The sequence below is a fragment of the Geotrypetes seraphini genome, chromosome 2 (assembly GCF_902459505.1).
Source record: "Geotrypetes seraphini chromosome 2, aGeoSer1.1, whole genome shotgun sequence".
NCBI classification, from domain to species: Eukaryota; Metazoa; Chordata; class Amphibia; order Gymnophiona; family Dermophiidae; genus Geotrypetes; species Geotrypetes seraphini.
In genome coordinates, this window is record NC_047085.1 from 254,402,825 (window position 1) to 254,428,308 (window position 25,484).

General features: G+C 39.0%; 1 protein-coding gene across 2 annotated transcripts in view; it reads right to left on the bottom strand.

The window, feature by feature from the left end:
• Window positions 1-1,336: 1,336 nt before the first annotated feature.
• TNRC6B (trinucleotide repeat containing adaptor 6B) overlaps window positions 1,337-25,484 on the bottom strand; it is a 712,161-nt gene continuing 688,013 nt past the window's right edge. For both annotated transcript variants that reach the window (XM_033929420.1, XM_033929419.1), the window contains 2 exons: window positions 24,234-24,373; window positions 1,337-17,656 (listed from right to left, as the gene is read on the bottom strand). In XM_033929420.1, coding sequence (XP_033785311.1) covers window positions 17,272-17,656; window positions 24,234-24,373 — 525 coding nt within the window. In that variant the 3' untranslated portion in view covers window positions 1,337-17,271. The remainder of the gene's footprint in view (window positions 17,657-24,233; window positions 24,374-25,484) is intronic.

Below are 25,484 nucleotides of genomic sequence, written 5' to 3' on the forward strand. Positions count from 1 at the left end.
AAGGAGGATCAATATATCTGGCTCACTAAAGACTTGTCGTGTGGAAATGGGAGGCACACAAAAGCTTGGAATCCTCAACTAGTCAGTGGGAACTTCAAGAGCAAAACAAGATTAGCTGAAAAGCTCTGAGAAAATTAGTTTGATAACCAGCATGTAAAACAAGACGAGGGAATGGAATACTGTCAATTACATTGTTCAGAATAGTGAAGGCTGAATTTAAGATACATTCCAAATAAGTAGTAGTAAAAGCTGGATTATGCAGTGGCGGCAGTGTTTAGAATAGTGAATGATGTAAATGCATAGTAAAAGGAGCTACAACCTTGGTCACTCTATAGCAGTGGTTCCCAAACCTGTCCTAGGGGACCCCCAGCCAGTCAGGTTTTCAAGATATCCCTAATGAATATGCATGAGAGAGATTTGCATACCTGTCACTTCCTTTATATGCAAATCTCTCTCATGCATATTCATTAGGGATATCTTGAAAACCTGACTGGCTGGGGGTCCCCCAGGACAGGTTTGGGAACCACTGCTCTACAGTTACTCTGCTCATCCTCAGGTTATTACAAGATTTATGGTTACATATTGGAGGGGAAGTATGGAGGAGGGGGGGTGAGAAAAGGAAAATCTAGCAGAAAGCACTGCACAGTGATGATTTTTATTTTAATGTACTGACCAGAATCACATTAAATTACTTTTCAGAAATCTAAATGTTTCCACCAGAATTTAGAGCAACTATACAGGGGTCATTGTCAGGCCTTTAATCTCCTTCCATTTAAATACAGCAGTACTGATAAAATTCTAGCAAGACCATTTACTATTTCTGCCCTTGGCATATGTAGTCTCAGGTTACGTTGGAAAATCCTTTATGCCTGGAAGCAAATAGATCCACCACAGTTTAGATTGTCAAGCTATGATCTCATATGAAGCATGTCACCATAGTTCCATGGATGACCTACTTTTAATCAGAGGTCACGTCTACCTGTTTCACAATTGTGCACAACTATCATAAGGCATATTGGCATTATTATTCAAAGAGGGCAGGCTCTGGAGAATTATCCTATAGCTGCACTTAAGAGCAAAAAGGAGCGTGATGTGACTTTTTTTGGTCCCTCTGAACTGTTGTTCTATTAGGACACTATCACAATAGGAAAGCTGAAAGGAAGATTAAGTAGAGTTCTACTTTCATTTTCACTAATTAAGATGGCAAATAGCCTTGATATTTGCTTATAAGGGATAACATAGCAAATTAAAAAAAAATTCTGCTCTGTAGTAATGTGTCAAAATATCAAGATTTTATTTATTAAGAAAATACTATTTAAGCTGTGAAGCAAACTGAATGTGAGAAATAATCTTTAAGCTTATCACAGTATCTGAATTTGGACTGTATAAACAATTTTTTTTTTTTTTAAGAATTACCAGTATATGTAAAAGAATTTGCACTTTCCCAAACTGTTGGGTTTTCAGCCTCAAACTGCTGCTCCTAAAGAACAGGTACTATGAAATATCCATTTGCCTCTCTTTGAAACATCGCTAAAGGAATCATTTGGAAATTGCTACATTTAGGAATGATGAGAGCTACGAACAATGAAAGCTTCATATTTCATCAGAAATAAAGACAGAATCAAACATGAGCTACTTATCTAGCTTATAAAAATAGTGTTTATTTTCCAGAAAAACTTTCTGCAGGAGGGGAAAAGAAGGCATTTACTATATGTGTTTTGAAAGGCGTTCGGTCTTTCATATAAAACAAATGTGTCTTCAACTGCTGCTGGCCTGACATTTATGTATGTAGAATAGGGAGCTACATATTAGAGCTTACTTGATGTTCCACATTTCCAAGCAAAATAATCAGCACATAAGCCAGAATCATCAAAATATGATAAAAAAATGAATATACATTAATCAGTGCTTCAGTTCTCTATTTAGACCTTCTTCAGGATTACAGTATCAGCAAATCACAGGATATACACACATCCATTACTTTTCTCTGAGCTTACCAATAAATAATTTTCTATGCAGTACATTACAAATATTCAGTAGGTAGGTAGCTGTAACAATGTTGATTTGACAGTTGGATTAAAGAAATGCTAAGTATTTGTTCTACTTCACATGTCGGCATGATGGAATATCACAGTTATAGCTATGTTGGATTTTGGCAAGTTTAAGGATGAGTACTTATATATATATATATATATATATATATATCCTATGGCTTGCTTATACAGTACATAAGAAAGGTCAATAAGCAACACAAATTTAATTAAAAGTGGTATTATCTTTTTCTATATATTTTGGTATGCCTAGCTTTTTCCTAACAAATTTAAAGCCAACTTACTCAAAAAAGTCTTTAAACAAATTGTTTTTGAGACATTTTGAAAATAAGAAGTCAGAGAGCACTGTCATTACTGTAATACACTGGAAAAAAAGCAACATCCATAAGGAAAACTGATGACATGAACAGTTACTTTTTCTAAACTAAAAAAAAAGGCAATTATATTCATCATCAATAATTTAGAAGTAATAAAAATCATACTACTTTTCTTTAACCAAGATAAAGATAATGGGGGCAAATGAAAGCAAACATCTCTCTCACTGAACCTCCCACTCCCCCCCAAAAAAAATAACCCAAGTCACACATATACAGTAAAGTGAGTCACAGTGTAGTAGTGGGAGTGAATTAGGTATGATGAATTTGGCAAATAATTTTTTAAGTATGTATTTTAAAGAAGAGTGGCAGTGGTACAAGTATAAATTGAGGGAGAGATGCCAAGAAAATATTTCAGCACCTAAAAGGTATTCACATTGGAAGATCTGATAACAGGTGTAGGGAATCCACCTTTCCTCCTTCTTTGAGTGCCCCGGGGGGAAGTGAGCATAAGTTGGGCCATCTAAATCAGATGGGAGAAAGAAGGCAGTTTTTTCCACTGCTGTCTAGGCTCACATAGATCCTCAACTGCAATCAACAGTTACGCCTGCTAAATCCAAAACTGCTTTATCTAGATGTACGGGGTAGGCAAAAACTGGTCACTTTTATTAATCTTCTAGATTACTACGTTTCAGCTAGCCCATATTCAGCCAGTAGGTGTGTACAGTATTAAATAGCAGTGCACGGCACTTTAGAGTAAAGAATTCTACTGAAAAATGGCAACTTTAACAATCAGTAGAAATTAAAGAGCAGCACAAAACCCTCCCTCAAAAACAATGGCAGCAACTTAACTACCTGGAAAACTACCCAAACAGCAGCTTTAGTTTTGATAAAAAGCTATATGAAGAATCTGCGAACTCCATGAAAATAAGTTATTGAATAAATGAATTTAACATTGTATTTTTAAAATAAATTGGCAGGACCACACACATATACTGACAGAATCTTAGCCAGCTGAAAAATACTGGCCAGTTGATATGGCCTTGTTGCTCTTATCTATTTTCTAATCTGAGTGAAAATGTATAAGTACTGGAAATGTGTGATGTATCCTAAACCTTTACCTTCTCTGGTTCAGATAATGCATCAAGATTAAATTCAAGATTTGATGTGTATTCAGAGCAAACACTCTGAAATAGAAAAACAAGAAATGTCTGTGTTTGAGAGCTCTTCAGAATCTGGACATATCAGTGCTCAAACAGGAACAGGCATCATGACTGGCATGGCTGAACCTCTGGTTTTGGAATGGCATGCTTAATTGAGCATGTGAAAACAAGGCAGCTGATACACAACCTCTAATTTAGAAATGAGACAGATGAGTAGTTGTGAAAACAAATATCAAACAACTTTCTTCTGTTGTCTTCTTTAGCATTTTACTGAGATTGATTTAAACAAGAACAATGCTGTAGTAGGTTTGCTCTTTCCCACAAGCTATCTATAGACGCATAAAAGCTCTTCAATAGAATCCAATGAGCATGTGATAACTTGTTAATGATAACGTATGTCTGTATTTACTAAAGTTACTGAACTCAAATGAGCTTATTGGCTAAAGTTTCCATAAATTTATCCTGAGAACATTTACCACATTAATGCTTTAAGGAAATTGTGGAAATTTTAATTTGCTCCACAATGCATGTGAATTTAACAGTTCTACTTCTGGCACCATGAAGAGGCTCCAGGACTTAAATCTACACCAATCCTTTCTGAACATTGTATTTTCCAGGTCTTCTCACCTGGAAGTTACCTGGACACAGAAATAGCTGCACATTCATATGTAGACACTCCCCTCCTTTGACAATGCATAGTCTATGTCCTTTTTCTTTTTTTCAATTCATGTTTAAAATGTAAATGAGGCCACAACCACATATTGGAAGTTTTTTTTTTCCTTTGAAAACCCCCAAAACACAATAAACTCCCCAAAACATGTGCACATGCACACACACACACACCAACAACCTTTTTTTTATATATAGTTCAGTATCAAAACTTCACATTTGCATAATACATTTCAAGGCCATCGGAGTAGGAATGAGCACAGAGCAGGGGTGAACTGCAGCGTCTCACTTCCCTGTGTCTTCATGAATTGTGCAACAAAGGCGATGGAAGGGGACATATATTTACACATTTTCTGAGTATTTTTACAAAAGGGAATGCCCTGTGATAAATTACATAGTTTCATACATCACTGATTTATTTGCAGCAGAAAATTTCACACCTTCTGATTTCACCTACAATACGAAAATCAGGAAGCATATTATCCTCATCTTAAATGTAGATAATTTACTACAGGATACAAAACTGTAAACTTTTTTTTACGGGAGGTTTAATCCTCTTGGTTTGGCCACAGGTCCAGACAATCACATGTCTTTATTGGGGTCAGGTAGCAGGGAATTAACTCCCTAATATGGTACGGCCTCTCAGTTTTGGCCAACAGACCAAACAGGACCGTCCTCAGCTCCTGGCCTAGATCCTGCAACTGGGTCTGAGCCAAACAGAGACCAAGAAACCCAGAGTAAGAACTGGTGTGCAAAACAGAAGATTGGGGGGGTTGAGTATGCCACGAATTTTAAGGCCTGGCTTTGTTGCACTGTGCACCTTTGTGGGTAGGGAACCAGAGGAAGAGGTGACAAATGAAAGGAGACGCTACAGCTTCCCATGTTTGCTATAAACAGCTTAGTAGCAACAAAACAATTACTTCAGGTTTTTTTTACATTTCAACATTACTGTTTCTCAAAAGCTCTTCTCTTCATTTATAATACCCTGTTCATTTAAATGGCAACATTTATTTCCCTGTGTTGGAAGCTGAAGCGTTAACTAAAAATATTGCCCTGTATCTCTTCTGTGTGTCTGTAAAGCGCTGTGTGTACACTTGGTAGCACTATATAAATGTTTAGTAGTAGTAGTAGTATCTATTTTATGCCTACTTCTTACATATGGATTGCTGTTACTATATCACAGTGGTATTATCAGAGGAACACATGCGCTGTGTCATCTCCACATGCAAAAAATAGCAGGAGCTGCCATAATGTGAACCATGATTCAGTTCTCTAGTGATTTCAAATGAAACAGGGTAGGAGGGGTGGGAGCAGAAACTAGAAACAAGGTGTACAGACAGAACCCCTTATCTAATGCATGAGGAAAAAAAAAATCAACTATATGAATTCCTGCATTATGGGGTGCATAAAGATAAAGCCACCAGTTTCTCTGCACCATCCAAACTTCACTTCAGACCTACTGCCCTTCATTCCCTTACCAGTCATCAGATTGGAAAGATTAAACTACTAGGTTGCAAATATGGCTGCTCTTCCCTCCAATAAGCATCACACACTACTACTGTACATAAAAAGGCACATTCTGAAATACTGCTCCCACCCTGTCCAGTAAAGTCATGACACACTATATGTGTTTCTTCCTACCTCTCTTTTAAAAGCAGCAGTAGAGAAGCTAACTTATTTTTTTCATTCAGCAAAACTATTTTTGAAATTGCACAGCACTAGCAGATCTTTCTTCTACAACATGACAACTCTCTTCATCCACCATTCCCACAATTTCTACTTGTCTAATTAAAAAGAAATAAAAAAGTAGGGACTCCAGTCTTTGGGTGCTGATAGCATTTCTCTCCAAATTGCTCTCCATGCAATAGGCAAGAGCCAGAACTATGCTATAAAGGAAACAAGGTTGAAAAAGATCCTGACTTGTCCCTAATGCTAGAGTTTCAACGTAACAGATCTGGTCTTGGTGCCTGACTTACACTAACATTTATTTATTTTCTCATGCTACTGATTATTACAGTACAAATATTTAACAGCAATGATTTTGTTATCCTTGAAACTTTAGCAAATGCGTACTGCTGTTCCAAAATTTTATCTCCTGGAAGACCTTATCCATTGCATCATGTAACCATTTCTGCTCTCCTGTCTCATCTGACTTATTTATTTATTTTGCATAAATTAATTCTGTATATTTTTGGCATGTGCGTGTTGTATGGTTTTAGAGTACTATGTACCCTTTTTGTTGCAAAGCTCTGTCGTGCTGTAGTAAGGCTCTCCAATCTACAACTTTTAAAGCTGAATGTCATTTTACATGCAATTAGCTTCTGAAGCTGAAAACATTACAGCATTTCAACTGAAGTGATTTTAGGCAGGAAGGTAAAGTATTAAGGTACAAAGGTTTATGTAAAGACTGAAAATTTCCACCTGGCAGCTATTTTTCTGCTAGAAATGGCACTTTACCACCTATGCTGCAGTTCTGCTAATCATGCTAATGGCAAACAGACTGTGGATCATCACTACATTTTCATAGTAGGGACGTAACACACTGTCAACATATCTAGACAATTTTACAAAGAGCTAACATTACCAAACTGGCTGCACAATTGCAGCTGAGTGGCTTGTAGCAGTGACATCTTGTTCCTTGCTCTAGAACGTAAAGCCCATTTCTGTACAGCCTTAGTGCTGGCAATGCTGAGTTTAGTACTTTAGTGACATTCATGGAACAGGTGAGGAGACATGAAAACATAGCAAATGTACACTACAGGAAACCACATTTCCAGCATACAGAGTTATTTTATTAAAAAGCTTCTGTCATAATTAATACACAACCTTAAATGCTACTGCCCTGGCAAAATATGTATGTAGGCCTGGAAAAAATCCAGGTGGCTAGACTTTGATGCTTGGTAACTACTACAAAGTCAGGATGTGCGAGAAGAGTACACCGCCAATGTTGAGTGTCTAGCCTGATCTGAGCAGTTACTGCCACCAAATGTTAAGGGTCTGACTTAAGGAACTGCTACTGCTTTTCTCTATCTCTAGGCCCTGTACTAGTATTTTTGAAGTACGCCAATGGGAAGAGAGGTGAGTATAGGGTAACAGGGGGCCTGAAGGAAGTAGAAGAAGCAAACAGAGATGGGGAGACTACATGGAAGTGAGAGGGTGGAGGAGAGAAAAAAATAATTATAAATAGAAAGGAAAGAAGCCTAAAAAAAAAAGAGACAACAGCAAAATAAACATCAAAAGAGGCACAACAAAATGAAAATAGAAATAAAAGTCTCATATTCCTATGAAGATTGTGGGTGGCATCTAAATTTTCTAGAAAAATTTTCCACCCGTCAATGTTGCACTGCAAGACAAGATATTAAGAATTGGATGTTAAAACATTCATACTGTCCAGTATTCTACTTTCAACTTGCAGTATGAATAAATGTTACTGTTACTCCCCAAAACCTTCAGTGCCTTGGTCAGAACAGGCAAAAAGAAAAAAAGGTCTCATTATCCTCTCTAGCAGATGGCTAGGATAAACTTCTTAACCCCTCCTCCAAAAACCCCAAATCACCAAAGAGCTAAAACTATAACACATATACACCAAATTTCATTTATGGTAGACATATTGTTTGGTCTTTTAATTAATAACTGTTCTAGAATGAGACCCTTCCTAGAAATAAGCCATCTTTTGCAAGATTTAACACTCAGTTCAAATAAAAGCTTCCCTCAACTCGCACATATTAGAAAGCATACACTGAAAAATTTTCCTTTTGTTTACTCTTTCACCAAAATACACTTATGCTCTTCAGTCCTTTCCATTCCATAATGCAAAGGAACAGTCCATTATAATGCCATAATACTTTCAGAAAAAGGTTTTCTGCAACATTCAACCAACCTCACATTCCAAATCATTGTCTATTTTAGCATGCTTTAATTTAAGAGTGCTAAGTGCTTGAGACAAGTTTGCTTTTCTGAAGTTAAATGCTATTCTCAATAACAGGAAGGAAAATATAGCATCTAGCCTGGGTACCAAGATTCAGCTTCGTTGCCTGCAATTCATGCCCCTCTACAACTGCTTACAAGAGGTTTAGAGTCCAAAGCTTTACTTTCAAAAATACTAAGAATGGTAATACATCAGTAAAACAAAAAACTAGAGAGAGAGAAGCCTTAATACTTATGGTCTTTGCCAGTTCTGACTGAGGTACATGGGAAAGACTGATCATAAAGACTTCCAAGTTTCCCATTTCTATCTTTCTAAAAGAATAATCTGTCTGAAATCATGCCTTGGCATACTTGATCCACCCATAGCAGAAGGTTGCCTTGACATTTACTTTAGAAGAGATTATAGTCATGTTTCTGAGGTGCTCTAATTATAAACAATATAGTATGTGTTTGTCATAAAGTTGGCATGTACTAATTTAGCATTTCTATATCTGTTGATAATTTAATGCTCAGTGCTACTGTTATATCCTGTAGATGGATTTCTAAGTGATGACATTCTTTTTCAAATCAAACTCAAGTTAAAATTAAAAAAATAAAAAAGAGAGAAGGATGTCAATTTGGTGACATTGGAACTGGTAAAGGCAGAGGAACCAATATAGATCAAGGAAAGAATCCCATGTTTCTATTTAATAGAATGTGCTCTTCCTACATTAGACAGAGGCTTCCTGATCTTTATAAAACTAGCTAAGTTCCTCCTAGTTGGAGACAGCCCATGAACTTCTTAAAGGGAAGAGCGTGTTTAAATGTCAGATAACTATCTCTGTGCTTATCAATGATGCTTCTGACAGAGTGGGGAAGAGCAGGAGTATTAAGGCAGAAGGATAAAAATGAAGTAAATGTACACTGATGATCAGTACAAAAAAAAAAGCACCTATTGAGGAATTAACATGTAAGTAATGTAGCTATACATTGCAGGTATACATGCACAGGTAATCTTCACATTTCCCAAATGAAAACAAGAACCAAAGCATTTTTTGAAATGTCATGTCTAGTCCCACAGAAACCAGTGCATTAGCTTTACATTTAAAGAATATGCTTTTCTAAGCAGCACCAAAACATACTACTTTGCCAAAAACACAATCAAGTTTCTATCTCACTCGTTACAGGTTACATGAGCTGATAAAGCAAGAGAGTTACGTACCCCTACATTATGACACTTCAATCAGAAATGCATGCATGTAATAATGACAAGAGGAACTGTAGGAAGGCGGCAATGCATTAGTCAGAAGGGGAAGGACGGGATGGCAGAAGCACTACTAGGAGCAGGCAGAGGGGAGCTCAGTTACACACAATCATTCCTATAATCACAACACATCTGTACTTTATGGATAAATTCTTGGTCCGCTACTATCCTACAGAACATATTCTGGTATGAAATTATTAATTTAAGAAATCAACTTTCTATGTGTTCCATGAAAGTAAGTGACCATACAGGGTGTCTGGAACCTGGATTTTTTTTAAAGTCTATTTTAACTGGAGATGCCATTTTTCAAATTTAATAGAGAGATCAGTTTAAGGGAGGTCCAGAGATCTGATTGACTTCATGCACAAAAAATATAAAGTTGCTAAATGTTTACACAGGTTCCCCTAATGCGTTCTGACATCTTTCAGGTCACATCAGACATACCGCTAAGGCAGTTTGGCATGCATTCTGCACATGTTCACATAACCTTTCTCATTGGACAAGTGGCATATGCCAGAAGGCACTGTAAAAAAGGTAACAGCTTCTGTCAGATACTTTGGACTGGTAAGAAATCATTTATGAAGTGAGTGGAGATGGCTCATACATCACTTCTGTTTTGCCCTATCCTGTGATGCTAACCTCCCACAAATAATAAACACTTGTGGACAGCAGGCACAGCAGGCAATATCAACTTAGTTTACAATGACACAGGATCAGGTATTATAAATGAAACTGAATGAGGTAATGGGAGGAACTGGGCAAAATCTCTTCAAAGCTAATGCAGTGTTAATCAAAGTCTTCAGTAAACTCAATCATTTCAGAGGCATTAGCAGAGAGAATACAAAACCCTCACCCATGTTTTTGATTTTTTTTTTTTTTTTTGTTTGGCAAGGGATTAACACACTCAACTTATGAGTTTGGAATGATTAAAGTAATTCCAAGAACATAAGAAAACACTTTTCTGTTTACACAGTAATACACCAACACTTGGCAGGTATAAAACCATCATTAGTAAGTATGTTTGTTTTGCAGTGATTCCTGTCCATTTTACAAGCCATCAAAAGCTTTTGTGCCTTGGTTTACATCAATTTCAGATATAATTTTTTCCTTCTCTAGCAAGCAATTTAAAAGCCAGCATGCACAGCTATCCACCTTAGAAATGGCTGCATCTATATATGCATGCAAATACTGAAAAGCGCAGAGGGATTTCAGTTGAATAAACGAATAAAAATGCAAATAATTTTATATACACACATGTGCAATCAATTCCACTCATATGCATGCTTCATAGGTACAGTTTAAGAATGACAATTCACTCCCTGGGTATGTAATCATATATGCAATATAACTGTACAATGCAAAAGCATCTGTCCCTAGCAATGTAGTTATTTTAAAGATTAAGTGCACTAATTGTACTGCTACAACTCACAAGCCCACACATCAAGCATGTTCTTCTTGAGTGAACTGGCTGGTAGGAGAGAAAGAAGTAACTTGCCCACACAGTATATGGAAGGTGCTCTTGTAAGGTAAGTCACGCCTAAAAACACCACTATGGTTGATGCTGTATGGTTGCTCTATGACCTCAGATATCCACAGTTTGCTAGGTAAACATTCTATTGTTGTCCTCTCCCCAACTCCCTCAAGACTTCGGCTCATTTAAAATGGCTTATAAGACAACTTGTGTTCTCCATTTAAATTAATAGGAAATGTTTTAGTGATGGTCTTATGTTACCAGAAGCAGGGGAATATAGCATTTGTTCTGTGCAAGAACTGTAGAACATGCTTATGGGAACAAATATGCAGACCATCTGAAATGTAAAACTGACATTCTGATACATGAACTCTACTATCAATACCCTGAGTTCCTCATTATCTTGAATCTAATGTACTACATATAGGGAAAGAATGCACTACAAATCTGCACAAACACACTGTATTAAAAACAGCTCTTAGAAAAGATTTACCTTCCCATCTCTAAAGTTTCTAACTTGTTTTTGAAGACAGATGGATTTTTTTTTTTTTTTTTTGCAAGTCCTTAACATGTTTGATCCCAAGCCCAAAGTTATTTCTGACATTAAGATTTTTTTTTAAAATAAATGTATTTAATTTTTTAAATATTAACATTTTTGCTTTTTTTCAAAGCTCAACAATTATTATATTGTCAAGAGAGAAGAAATGAAATTTAAGTCATTTATCTAGGATAAGGCCTGTTAACAATATTGAAGTACCTTCCAACACTGAACTCCTACCCTAGAGTTCCTGAGAGGTCTCCCGGATGGAAAGCATGAAAATCAAATGTTACAAGACACATACACAATTTAACAACACTGTTAAATGCTCCCCGAGTTAATCCTCATCTAAAATGTACACAAGAACGTTTTTGGTCATTCTTTTTCCTTAAAATTATAAATCTGCTTTAATATTTAAACTTGCAATGGAAGAACTAGTTTATTTTAAATTTTTTGATTTTCTGCTTTTTTCTAAATAGCTCAAATTCCCTCATTTATATTTTGTAAACAAGAGGGTCTTTTAGCACCCAGTGTTCACTGGTTTTCCCCCAATGAACACAAAAAAGCCCAAAGTGCAGGCAAAAAAATAAGAATACTAAAGAGAAGCAGAGGTAAATGGGGATGAGACCTAAAAGTGGGCAAGCCGTAAAGCTGAGAGGTAGAGATGAGTCAAGAGGCAACTCACAAATACGTGGAGATTGAGAACACACAGGCAAGTGTGCAGTGCTTCAAAGAAAGAGAAAGAACAGTAATGTTACAGCACTTGCTGTAGCTTTCCCAGGAGCCAAGTCTTTGTAAACCATCAGGAATAAATTTGGGGGTTCATTTTGTAGTGGGTTAAATCAGTTAAATTAGATTGGCCTATTAAGCTTTTCCTACAGTTACAGAGCCTCTCATCTTTGGCAACACACAACAAAAAATATCTGATCTCTCTCTCAACTCAAAGAACAAATCACAGTTCTACAGAATGCAAGACAACTTTTTCACGGTGCAGTGAATGCCACAAAATTATCTTTATATCCTCAGATGTAATGGATGAATCTTTGTTCTTCTCCACAGATAAATATAGAAGGCCTACTTAGCCAACTTCTGTAAGCAAAAAAAATTTTAATTAAGTAAATAAAGTGAGATGCTTTATAAAGACATGGCACAGAGGATCCCTTAAGCAAGTGAAACTTATATGCTAACATAAATGGACTCCTTCAACTATTCTCTGTCTTGAAGCGGCAACAATCTTGCTAAATTCTAAACATACATAAAAACAATACATTGATGCCAATTTTATGTTTGTTTTTGCTGATGTCTCAGATGCAGAGTATGTCTAGAAAGATGCCTGATAAAAGTGCAGTGTTAGAATGCTCTGTAGTTAAAGAGATAAGGGAAGGCGTCAAGACAGTTATAACAAAGGGTAAATGAACCTGTTGCTAATTATGTCTTAAAGATTTACATCTAAACATTCATGCACTCAGATCATGTCACACCTTTTCACTTTATGTATCAATCTTCTCCATCTATAGCAGGGGTCTCAAAGTCCCTCCTTGAGGGCCGCAATCCAATCGGGTTTTCAGGATTTCCCCAATGAATATGCATGAGATCTATGTGCATGCATTGCTTTCAATGCATGTTCATTGGGGAAATCCTGAAAAACCGACTGGAATGCGGCCCTCAAGGAGGGACTTTGAGATCCCTGATCTATATAGGTTACTCTCCTTGATTTTACCCTCATTATAGGAGTAATCATGCATCTTCCTTTAGCTCCTCTAAATTTTGTAGAACCTGGCCTAACATGTATGAACTGCTGTTCTTATTATCAAAGCCAACAAAATCTATATTACTCCCCCCATACACCAAAAATGAGGACTCCTAAAGATATTCAGCAGTATTTCTAGCCCTAGAAATTCTCAAGATCGAGAAACGCCCATGTGAACCAAAAACAGGAATCGATCCTATAGAAACTACCAGGCTACTGGGCTGTTCCTTTTATTTTTAAACTTCTGTCCTAATGTATTTGCATAGGATTTTATTTTTTCATTCAGAAACGCAGGGCTCAAAACTATTTGAGGGAATTTAAAACAAGAAAAAAAAAATACAACAGATCTGCATCTCTATTACTCCTGTGGGGCCTTAATAGATTAAGCATAGTACAAACCAGCCTTCCTCGTCTTCAAATGGTCACTCATTACATTTAATCTTCTCCTCTGCATATACAAGTATATATTTCAGCACAAAGCTAAACAGATTTAGCATCCCTGCACATGCTGCAGTAAACTCACACCTTCCCTTAAATTTCTTTAAGTATGCACAAACAGCAGAGTCCTGCTCTGCCCCCATTTATTAACTGATGCTAAGTAATAGGAAGAAGGGCAAGTTTGTTCAATTTGGTTTTATAATTTGCATCCCAGTACATGCAGGGACTTGTCATCTAGTTTAGCAGAGAACAATTGGGCTTACAAATGAAATAAAGCAATGAGACTAGAGAAAACAATGGTATTATTGGGTAAAATGTCACTAGCTAGTAAACCATCCTGAACAAAAAGGACTCATACTTTTATTACTACACATCAGCTTTTTCTGAGATGCACATGAAAGCATTACAGAACATAAAACAAAGCTTGAGTCACAACTGTCTGTTTGACTTCACATAACTTTTTCTAAGGCCCTTCATTTAAATCTTATTTTTACTTATAAAATACATTTGTGGATTCTACTACTTTTCTAACTCCATTTTCTGAATAACTTTCTTCTACCAAAATCATTCTTGTGTTTTGTCTGTTTCATTAATATATCACTATATGTCTTTGCACAGAGGTGCAAAGTATTAAAAGAATCTCACACATTTTTATTTTAAAATAATGAAAACCAAATTCCTGAAAAATTCATTTTAAAAAAGAAGGGCCTTAGAAGTTTTTACTTTACAGCCACTGATTTTAGCTTCTACCCCTTTTGACCTACTCTGGCTCCCATTATTAGTTCCGTTTTAACATAATACAGAAGAAAATAAACAATTAAGAATTGTTTTAAAGAGATGGACAAAACTCAGGGCCTGTTTTACAAAGTCATGCTAGCGGCTGCCGTGCGGCAACAGCCCCAAAGCCCTTTAAATCTCTATGGGTTTCGGGGCCGTTACTGCGGCTTTGTAAAACAGGCCCTAAGATTCACTGTGTTCTTTAAAAAAAAGGGGGAGGGGACAAAATGTCATCACTGCTGCAATGCCCAATATGAGCCTACATGCAGAATTAATCCAAGTGTGTTTAGTTGTCTCTAGTATCATTGCAAGCATACTTTATAATAGCTATCAGTATCACTATCTTTCAAAATGGACATTCTATTCTGTCCAGAATGCCTGTTATAATACCAAATCAAAATAAAAAAAAAAAAAAAAATGAAAATACTATGAAAAAGCAAACTGTACAGAAAAATAAAAAAAAATATGTTAAAGAAAAGTGCACATTAAAAATTATTTGCTAGTTATATCCAAGCGAAAGAATAATGCATGCACAAATTAAAAACAACAGAGAAATTGGAAGGAAACAATTTGCAGTACGCACATTTTTTTTCTCTTTAAAGAACATTCATAAGTTTTGTAAACGTTTTTGGTTGTCAGTGACAGTCTGGTGGCTGTAATGGGCCAGGCCTGGCACAGATAATGCTGAGCTGAAGACAAAGAGAGCAGCAGCTGAGCTACTCTTACTTCCAGGATACCATGATGGCAACAAATGGCTTTGCAGGACTTCTAGATTTCATAAACATTTTTACAGTTTATTTTACTACTAGGAATGATAGGAAATCCCATCAGTTGTGGAATAACACACTTGAGAATCTTTCACTCTTCAGTGTTTTGCTCAATAGGGCAGTGATTCCCAACCCTGTCCTGGAGGAACACCAGGCCAATCGGGTTTTCAGGCTAGCCCTAATGAATATGCATGAGAGATTTGCATATGATGGAAGTGATAGGCATGCAAATTTGCTTCATGTATATTCATTAGGGCTAGCCTAAAAACCCAATTGGCCTGATGTTCCTCCAGGACAGGGTTGGGAACCACTGCAATAGGGAATGGGCCATTAAAGATTAAAAATTGGGCTGAGCACAGCACAAAAGGAAAAACTGGTGGCATGGCTTGAACTGATGGGTATAAGAGGTACAGAATATGATGCATTTTGAGCCCTGAGTTGAAGACATTTAAGATGAGAACTTTGTTAGGGCACAATTTATGTATGAGGTGCATACAGAGCAAGCCATTTGCACAAAATTTTCTTGAACTATGGGACTCTCTAGAACTGGGTAGGCCATCATTTACCCTATTCTTCTGAAATTATCAGTCCAAATTTTTGACTAAAGGACATTCTGCCCATAGATTTTTCAAGTAACTTTTTAAAATTCAGTTTGTTAAGCCTTGTTCTCTACAATGAATAGAGGACTACCAGATAGCTCAAGGAAGTCAAGGGCAATCTGGACAAGATTGCTGTTTCTATCTGCTTATGTTTTTGGTCAAAATCCAATTGGAATAAAATTGGCGAGGGGGAAACCTACCTTAAAGCCCTGGAGTAAACTGGCAACTCCAGGAGCATGATATATAATTAACTTCTGAACCCTGTAGAACCAAATAATGTTATTGGTACACATTGCCAGCTTGCCAAGTAACCTAATTGGTTTACAGTTCTGGTACCACCATACACAATGCAAACCTCTGTCCCTATCCTGCTGAAAGGAAATATTTACAATAAAAATATACACTGGATAGATACAGATTTTGTAGAAGTCAGTTAGCTGAACTCATTTTTGACACTGCCAGAAAATCCTTTTAACAAAAATCACTTCAAACAGGGTTAATCCGCTGGTGCTTGAAGTCATATTTTCACACTGATAAATAGCAATATAGTAAGTAATGTGCAGGAGCTCAGTTTGCATACTCAAAAAGAGTTCACACTGAATCCTACTACATTCTATTACCAGGGTTCAGGAAGCAATTATCCTGAGCACTGCAAACCAAAACAGTCAATGTTAATGCAGCTGCACAGTTGAACTCTTCCCTTATCCCCAAGTTACTGAGTAAACTGGGTGGGCGAAATCTATCTGGACCCCGACCTGCTCCTAACCAGGGTTGAGGTGGCCTGTAAACAGTCAGCCATGCAGCTTTGAGAAATACATGAGCACACACACAAACATTCATTCATAGCAACTTGTACCAGTCCATGCTGGTGTGCATCTGTCAGCCACTCATACACATGAACACACAAAGTGTTTTATCCCCATATTTTGTTGTTGTTTTAAAGTGAGGTTCCGTCAAGTCCATTCATAAAACATCCCACCCCAACTCACCCTTTTATCCCATCCCACATACAATTATTTTTTCAATTTCAATCCCTCCCTCCCTAACAACAAAACAGACTAAAGGACGGAAACACACCCAGTGCAAACCATGTTAAAAAGCTATTTTTCTTTTCAGTATATATGTTTCTTAGCAACAACTTCTTTATAACATGAAAAAAAGTGAAAAACTATAAACTAATTTATGTCATGTATCACCCTCCCCCCTTTGCCCAATGTTTTAAATTGTTTTCAAATGGTATGTGTGTATCTTTCTTCACATTATCTCTCTGGATTGGCTTTCATGATTCAAGTATTTTCAAGAGTGATATGTTTTTTTTTTCTTTTTGATTATATTTCAATAAAACAAAGGAAAACTGAAAGTTATAGAAGGGAGGCAACTATGTGCTCAGATAGACAAAGTCTGTTAGTGACCCACCTTTTTCTCTCTTTCTCTGCGTTTTCTTTTTTTTTCTTTTTTTTTTTTTAAAAATGTATTTATTGCAAGTTGAAAAAAAAGGAAAAAAGTCAAGTTAGTGCTGCTGCTGTTCCAAAAGGTCACGAGGTCAGAGTTGAAAGTTCAAAGTTCAGATGGAATCCGACCCTCCTCCCAGGAGATCACCAGGTAGTAAAGGGGCGGGGCTGCCCATCCGATGGGGGTCCTCCACACTTGGCACACCCCATAGGCTAGAAGAGTAGTTCGAAGTTCCCCATAATGAAGCTCCAGCTAGATCATTGCCACCACTGCCTCCACCACTGCTCCACTGGCCAAGCCCTGTTGAACCACCAAAAAGGTTCAATGCTGGCCCAACAGGATCTGCCTGGCTCTGTCCTGTTTCCAGGGGTTGCCAGCCTCCTGTAGGGGTGCCTGGAGTGGCTGCAGGTGTCGGTGGCTGAGCTTGTGCAAGATAGCGGCTGACTTCCTCATCTGTGGCAAATTCGGCCAGGATGGTAGTATTTCCCAACACACACCTAAGGGCGAAAGTGAGCAAGTGAATGGAACAGAGGGAAATCATTTACATTAGGCAGAGAGAAAATCTTAATACACTGAAATTCTGTCTGGATTAAAAGATTATATACAATGATCCAACTACCTGTATATCCGATTCCTTTACAATGAGTCAAACCATTAAATCTGTAACCCTTTGTACTGTACAATATTTGAAAAATATACAATAAATTATATCAGCAGCTGCAATTTTTGTAAAGTTACTTCTAAACAACATAAGATTACCTTGTTTGCAAGGCTCAAAAATTACTTCAAATATACAGGTATCTAACTACAGTAAACTGAGAATGACACAGGGACAAATTTTTCCTCGCCCCCATGGGAACTCATTTTCCTGTCCCTGCCCCATTTCTGCAAGCTCTGTCCTCATCTACACAAGCCTCAAACACTTTAAAATCATTAGTGTTCGAGGCTTGTGCGGTTAAGGCAGAGCTTACAGGAATGGGGCAGGGTCAAGAACAGCGACAACTCATGGGGACGAGGAAGTTGAGTTCCTGCAGGGATGGGGACAAATTTGTCCCTGTATCATTCTCTACAGTAAACTCTCAGTTATCCTGCACCCACGGGGAATGTGTGGTGCAGTGGTTAAAGCTACAGCCTCAGCATCCTGAGGCTGTGAGTTTAAACCCATGCTACTCCTTGTGACCCTGAGCAAGTCACTTAATTTCCCCATTGCCCCAGGTACATTAGATAGATTGTGACCTGCCGGGACAGACAGGGAAAAATGTTTGAGTACCTGAATAAATTAATGTAAACTGTTCTGAGCTACCTGGGAAGAATGGCATAGAAAATTGAAAAAATAAATAAGTAAATAGATGCGGATAACTGTAGCTTCTGGTTGCTAGAGAGTTACTCTAAAAATAGTTTTGTCTCCCTTCCCACCTCACTCTCTTATCATCTCCCCCAACCCCGCTTGTAGGTCCAGCATCTGTTCCTCCCTTCCCACCCTTCTTTATGTCTGGGTCATTTTCTCTCTTCTCTCTCCACCCCCACCTCCACTTATGTGTTTAGCATCTATCCATCTCCCCTCTCCCTTTCACCCTTGCTGGACCCTCCCACCACCACTTCTGGTGCATCCCCCTCCCCCTGAGTCTGCCCTCCCTCCCTCCACATGGTTCTGGCCTCCTGGACCCCCCCCTCACTTACCCAAAGCAGCCAGTCAACAGAGGCAACTGTAAACAGGGCCTTTCCTCATCTGTGTCAGAAGTGATGGGACAGAGGAAAGGCCCTACTGGGGCTGGCTGCGAGCAGCTTGTTTAAAGAATTGCCTCTGCTGACTGGCTGCCACTTCAGGTGAGGGAGGGGGTTTGGTGTATCAGGACCCCTGCTGCTACTGCTTCGGGAGCTGAGAGGGAAGGATAATGGGGATTTGTTGGTTCAGGATTGCTACTGTTGCTTCGGGGGCTGGAGGGAGAAGTTTTTTTTGACGGTAGGGTGAGAGTGCCAATTGCTTGAGTACTGGATAACTGGGATTCTACTATATTACATGATAGCAGATATTGAAGATATGTGGACATTATGGGCGTACCCAGCTGCTACTAATAACACAGGTCAACACATCATTTTCATCAGTTAATGATGGGTGGGTTTTGTAGTATTTTTCATGCTGATTTCAAATCTGTGTTTAGTTTTTCACTAGTACGTCACATTTTTGTAATGAGGCTCATTATATATAATGATAAACGTTAATTGGCCAATATATCATGCGTTTATAGGATAAGGAGGGTTAACGACAGTTGTCTTTGTTTTTTTATGCTATAGACATTATTTAAAGTGATTAATATCAGTCTTTATCATGCCAAGACATTCTACTAATCATCCAGATAGTTTCTGTTACGTTTATGGTTCATTCATGATGAAAGCACGTCATTGCCAAATTACCGTAGATCTGAAGAAGGTATACAAATTGTACTTTGGCTGTCCACTGGGTGACCAGGATAAGTCTTGGGCTCCACGTATTATCTGTACCAATTGTTCCAACAGACTTCGTGACTGGCTCAATCGATGAAAGGCAGCAATATCATTGCAATACCAATGATATGGAGAGAACCGCGAGACCATTAAAGATTGCTACTTTTGCGTTGTGAACACAAGTAGATTCTCAGCAAAAACTAAGCACAAAATTATATATCTAATCTAATCTTCCATTTGTGAGTCGTACAAATCTATACAAACTCAAGGTGATATCCTGGATTCTGCTATTAGGCGTGTTCCTCATGATGATTAACTGCCTGTCCCTGTACCTCCAGAACTTCTTGCTTCAAGGCTTAAGCAAAAGCACTTTCTTGCAAAAGATGCTAATATAACTCATTACAGAAAAAGAAATCACAACTTAACAATATTCTTCACTGTAAATGGCTCATTGTGCTTTTGTCATGACATCAACAGGCTCTTAAACAGTTTGTCACAGTGCATTGTTCAGATGAATGGTGTCTCTTCATTGATTCTTCACAGAGAAGCTTCAAGGTAGTGTTACTGCACAATGGAAATTCCAAACCAAGTATACCAATTGCCCATTCTGCTCATCTAAAAGAGTATTATGAGAATATGAAGAATTTACTAGAAGCAATCAGTTATAAACACACCAGTGGAACATCTGTGGTGATCTGAAGGTCATTGACATGCTAATGGGAATGCAAGGAGGATGCAAAGAGTTCACTGAGCACTGCAAACCAAAACAGTCAATGTTAATGCAGCTGCACTGTTAAACTCTTTCCTTATCGCCAAGTTACTGAGTAAACTGGGTGGGCGAAATCTATCTGGACCCTGACCTGCTCCTAACCAGGGATGAGGTGGCCAGTAAACGGTCAGCCATGCAGCTTTGAGAAATGCTGTGATGGAGGAAAATGAGTACAAAGCACTTTTGTGCTGGTACTACAACCCCATTCTCCTAGCAAAACTCTCAGGAGGGAGGGATGGGCAGTGTTGGAGGGGCTGCGGGCTCCTGGGAACTTATTTGCATATGTGGTGGGATTGTAGAATGACTCAGGGGTTTTAGATCTCAGTATTCAGAACCCTGTCATATATTCTGCATAAGGCTCCTGAGCCCTCCATTTAGTATTTCTGCATCATTATGACAATGTTTGGGAGGAGAGGGAAATCTACTTCACTAAACTGTTCCTAATGGCGAATCACCTGGTGCGAGCAGTCAGCTGGAAATAGTCTGCTGCTCCAGATATGCAATTAATGCTGATTAAACTAGACGACTTTGTACAGGCTGACGGCCTTGATGCATCACAGGATGGCAATATTATGAAATGTGGAAGAAAACTGTACAGTGAAGGTGAATTGTATGTGAGTTATGGGGGGGGGGGAGGAGAATTACTGTTGTTGGTTACTTACTGTATCATAATGGTCATTCTGTTTATATGTCTTTCAGTTCTATTGTTTTTATGTTTATTGAGCTTCTGCATAGTTTGTTCTGAATAATGTGCCTTGGCAAAAAATAAAAGCTATAAGCTAAAAAAAAGTTTACAAAAAACAAACAAACCTGAGGCGGAGCCATTGATTTCTCTTAGTTACGAACTGAATGGAAGCCTTTCATTCATTAATTTTTCTCCCTTCTAGCTAACCGGCGTCTGAATTGAGCCTGCCTCGTGGTTCACAATGACCACTTCTCGGTCTAAGAAGTCTTAAGTGTGCCCTGCTGATGTCTCAATGTAGCTGGGGTTTGTTCTTTTTGTTTATGGCCAGGTGAAGGGAATCCTTGTTGGGGCTGGATTCACGAACTGGCAGGAGGGATTCCCCGGCGGCCGCAAAGGGAGAGTCTACTGTGGGCGGTGGGGAGGCGTGGGATTCCGCTTCCCCAGTCATTGCGGCTGCTGCTGGTGGGGAGGCCAAGGGTTCCCTTACCACCACAGGCACTGGGGATTCCCTTGCCATCATTGGGATTTTCTGAGGATTCACTTTTCGTGGCTGGTTCTTGGCGTAATTATTGATTCCTCTCTCTCCCTCAACGACCACCTCAACTCCCTGACAAAATCATGCTTTTTCAGCCTCCACATGCTAAGGAAAGCAAGACCCTGCTTCCGCCAAAAACATTTCGCTGTCCTTGTCCAATCCATCATCCTCTCCAAACTTGATTACCGTAATGCCATTTACCTATGCTTAACAAAAAAAAGCTTCCAAAGACTCCAGCTTATTCAGAATACAGCAGCCAAGCTGATCTTTGCAAAACGTAAATCTGACCACGTCTCCCCACTCCTGGCCAGAATCCAATTCAAATGCTCTTGCCTGGCTTTTAAGATTATTCACGGCATCCTTCCTTCCCTAATCCCACTTTCCTTCAACTCCTCGTGCCCTGACTCCACCAGGACCGCCCATAAATTAAAACTATCCTTCCCCTCCCTACATGGTATTCTCCACACAAGTAAACTGGGAAAATCACTTCTATTCAAAATCACAGGTCTCTGGAATGACCTTACCATCCCGCTGCGGAACCTGAGCTCCCTCCATTTATTCCGCAAGCAACTAAAAACCTGGCTCTTCTCTAACATGTAATTTCTTTTTTCCCTTACTTTTCCACTCAACTTATAAACTTATGTAAACCTTTTCCTACCCTTTCTCATTTTTAAGTTCTTGTAAACCGTGCTGAGCTCTACTTCTGTGGAGATGAAGCAGTATATAAACTTAAGATTTAGTTTAGTTTTGGTTTCAAATTTGTTGGTACAGCAGGTGACACAAGCTTCCATTGATCCAATTATTTTGTCCCTCTCCCCGTCCGTGCATATCAGCTTCTCTCCTCCCAGCATATACGGTTCCTTCCTATTATTAATCCCCAAATGCATTACTCTGCATTTCTTTGCATTGAATTTTAGTTGCCAGGCATTAGACCATTCCTCTAACTTTTGCAGTCCTTTTTCATATTTTCCACTCCCTCTTCGGTGTCTACTCTGTTACAAATCTTGGTATCATCTGCAAAAAGGCACACTTTTCCTTCTAACCCTTCAGCAATGCCACTCACAAACATATTGAACAGGATTGGCCCCAGCACCGAACCCTGAGGGACTCAACTAGTCACCTTTCCTTCCTTCGAGCGACTTCCATTAACCACCACCCTCTGGCGTCTGTCCGACAGCCAGTTTCTGACCCAGTTCACCACTTTGGGTCCTAACTTCAGCCCTTCAAGTTTGTTCAACAGTCTCCTATGAGGAACTGTATCAAAGGCTTTGCTGAAATCCAAGTAAATTACATCTAGCATATGTCCTCGATCCAGCTCTCTGGTCACCCAATCAAAAAATTCAATCAGGTTCAATAATATTAGAAAAGGTTGAATGTAAAAAAGGGTGTGAAAGGCCAGCAATAAGAGGAACTGACACAATCACAATAATGAATACTCCACTAAAAAGCCTCTGCACACAAATAGAAGACAGAATGTTCTAAAGAATGTTCATCTACATCAGGGTGTCAAACTCAATCACATAAGAGGCCAAAATCTAAAACATAGGCTAAGTCGTGGGCCAAATTTTTATTTAAGATATTTAGGGGTCCTTTTATTAAGGTACGCTAACCGATTTAGTTTTAGAAGAAGTATAGGGTTACAACCTCTCCAACCCCACACCGGCTGTGCGATGTACACAAAATAAATAAAAAAAGACTTTTCCTCTCTCTTTTAGGTCCTAGTTCACGCTTGCTGTCTAACACCAGGCTCTGCTAGCAAACACATTTCAAATCTGACATATTGTAATCACAAAACAGAAAATAAAATTATTTTTTCTATCTTTTGTTGTCTAGTCATTATTCAAATCATGTTGATCCCAGACTCTGGTTGTCTTCTGATAACTCGCTTACCCGGGTCTCTTGCCCATTTTCGTTTTCTTCTTTCTCTGTGTTAACCATCCATCTTCCTTCTTTGTCCTCCCCTTTTGTTTCCCTTCCCTCACCCGGAGGTCTGGCAACTTTCCTTTATTTCATCTCCATCCCCGCAGCTGCGATGGACCCCCACCATCCCCAGAACCACCATCTCTTTTTCTTAATTACCCTTTCATCCAGCATCTCTCCCTTCTTCCTCACTACCCCAGGGTCCACAATCTCTTCCTTTCTCTCCCTAACTATCCTCCTATCAAGTATCTCTAAACCCCCCTCCACACCATCCCTTGTGTCCAACTTCTTTCTCTTTCTGTTCTTTCCCTTCCTCCATTCCATTGTCCACCATCTCTCTCCCTCTCCTCTGTTTTTAGATTCATTATTTCTTTCCCTCCCTCCCTCACCTTCCGTCTGGCATATGCACATCTGTTTGGACCTCTCCTTCCCTCCCTCCATGTACTTCTACACCAGAGCCCACCGACTCCCTCACTGTACTTCTACACCAGGGTCCGCTGCCGCCAAAGGCCTGCATCTTCTTTCTTGTGCGGTCTCACCTTCAAACAGCCTGCATGGTCTCACCTTCAAACAGCCAAATTTGGCCCGCGGGCCCGAGTTTGACACCCCTGATCTATGTGGTTACCAGGATGGCAATTAATTAAGTTTAATTATGTTTTTTGCCAGTGTATAGTGCAAGCTTGCATGTGAAGTGGATGTATGAATAATGGCTGTGCTCACATGTGTAGTGCAGTTTGGGCCTTGGCTGCTTCCTGTTTGGTGCCATATCGAATCAGGGCAGTTCCCTGGGTCAGGTTCAGATGGAATGTCAGCAATGGGCCATGCTGCATGCAGATTGTTCGCAGGGTTGAGCCATCAATCTGTACAAAGAAAACAGAAGTTTAAAAAAATTATTTTTACTGCTAGTCCCACATCCTTTCTGCTCAGAAAGGGTTTTAACTTCCAAAAGAACAACAACAACAAAAAAAGTATTAATCCTGGGATTTGACCATGTATAAAAGCCTGTATGACCTGAACAAATTGATAGCAATATTAATATTACACAGAGGATCTTGAACAAATAAGGAAGGATTAGGTGCTTACCTTGATAATCCACTTTCCTGTAGATCAGCATATGATTCCCTACGGATGGGATAAACACTCCAACTCAGGAGTTGCTTGCAGAAGACATCAATCATTTTCTTTTCTCCTGGCAGCACCCTCTATCCTCACTCTACCAAAGCAAGTGATAACCTCTAGGAGAGGAAATAACAACAGGGGGGGGGAGACTTGGGAAACTCCCCAACCCAAATAAATTCGATCTGCTCTGCAATAGCAACTAAGAGTTAATGAACAACTGCCCAACAGGACAACAATTAATGGTGGAGAAAGAAACCACCTACCTATATGCAACCGGTACTAACACTTGTATAGCTCTGAAAAATAAAATGTGCTGATATTGGCACTAATACATCGTCATTCAAAATGTTCTGACTCTCTTCCTTGGCTGCCTTGAGACAAGCCGCTGGACACACTTTCCAGCTTACTAGCCAATGCAGGCATAACAGATATTTGACAGGCCTGGGCATAAGGAATCACATGCTGTTCTACAGGAAAGAGGATCATTGAGGTAAGAACCTAATCTTTCCTTCCTGTGCAAACAGCATAGGATTCCTTATGGATGGGACATACCACAGCAGTCCCTTGAGTCTAGGGAGGGACAGAAGAGCCTGTGACTAATGCTGAGGACCTCAAAGCCCCATCCTCCTGTGATATCACGTCCACTCTGGAAAATGTTAAGGTATGAAGAGTATACCACGTGGCTGCTCTACAAATTTCATCAGGCAGCGTGATACTGCCACTGCCCTGGACTATGCCCAGGAGTAAGCCATACTTCTGGTAGAATGAGCTTTCACTGCAATTGGTGACTGCTTGCCACAGCCAATGTACGCTGAGGAAATAGCCATTCCTATTAGAGGAGCCATCGAGACA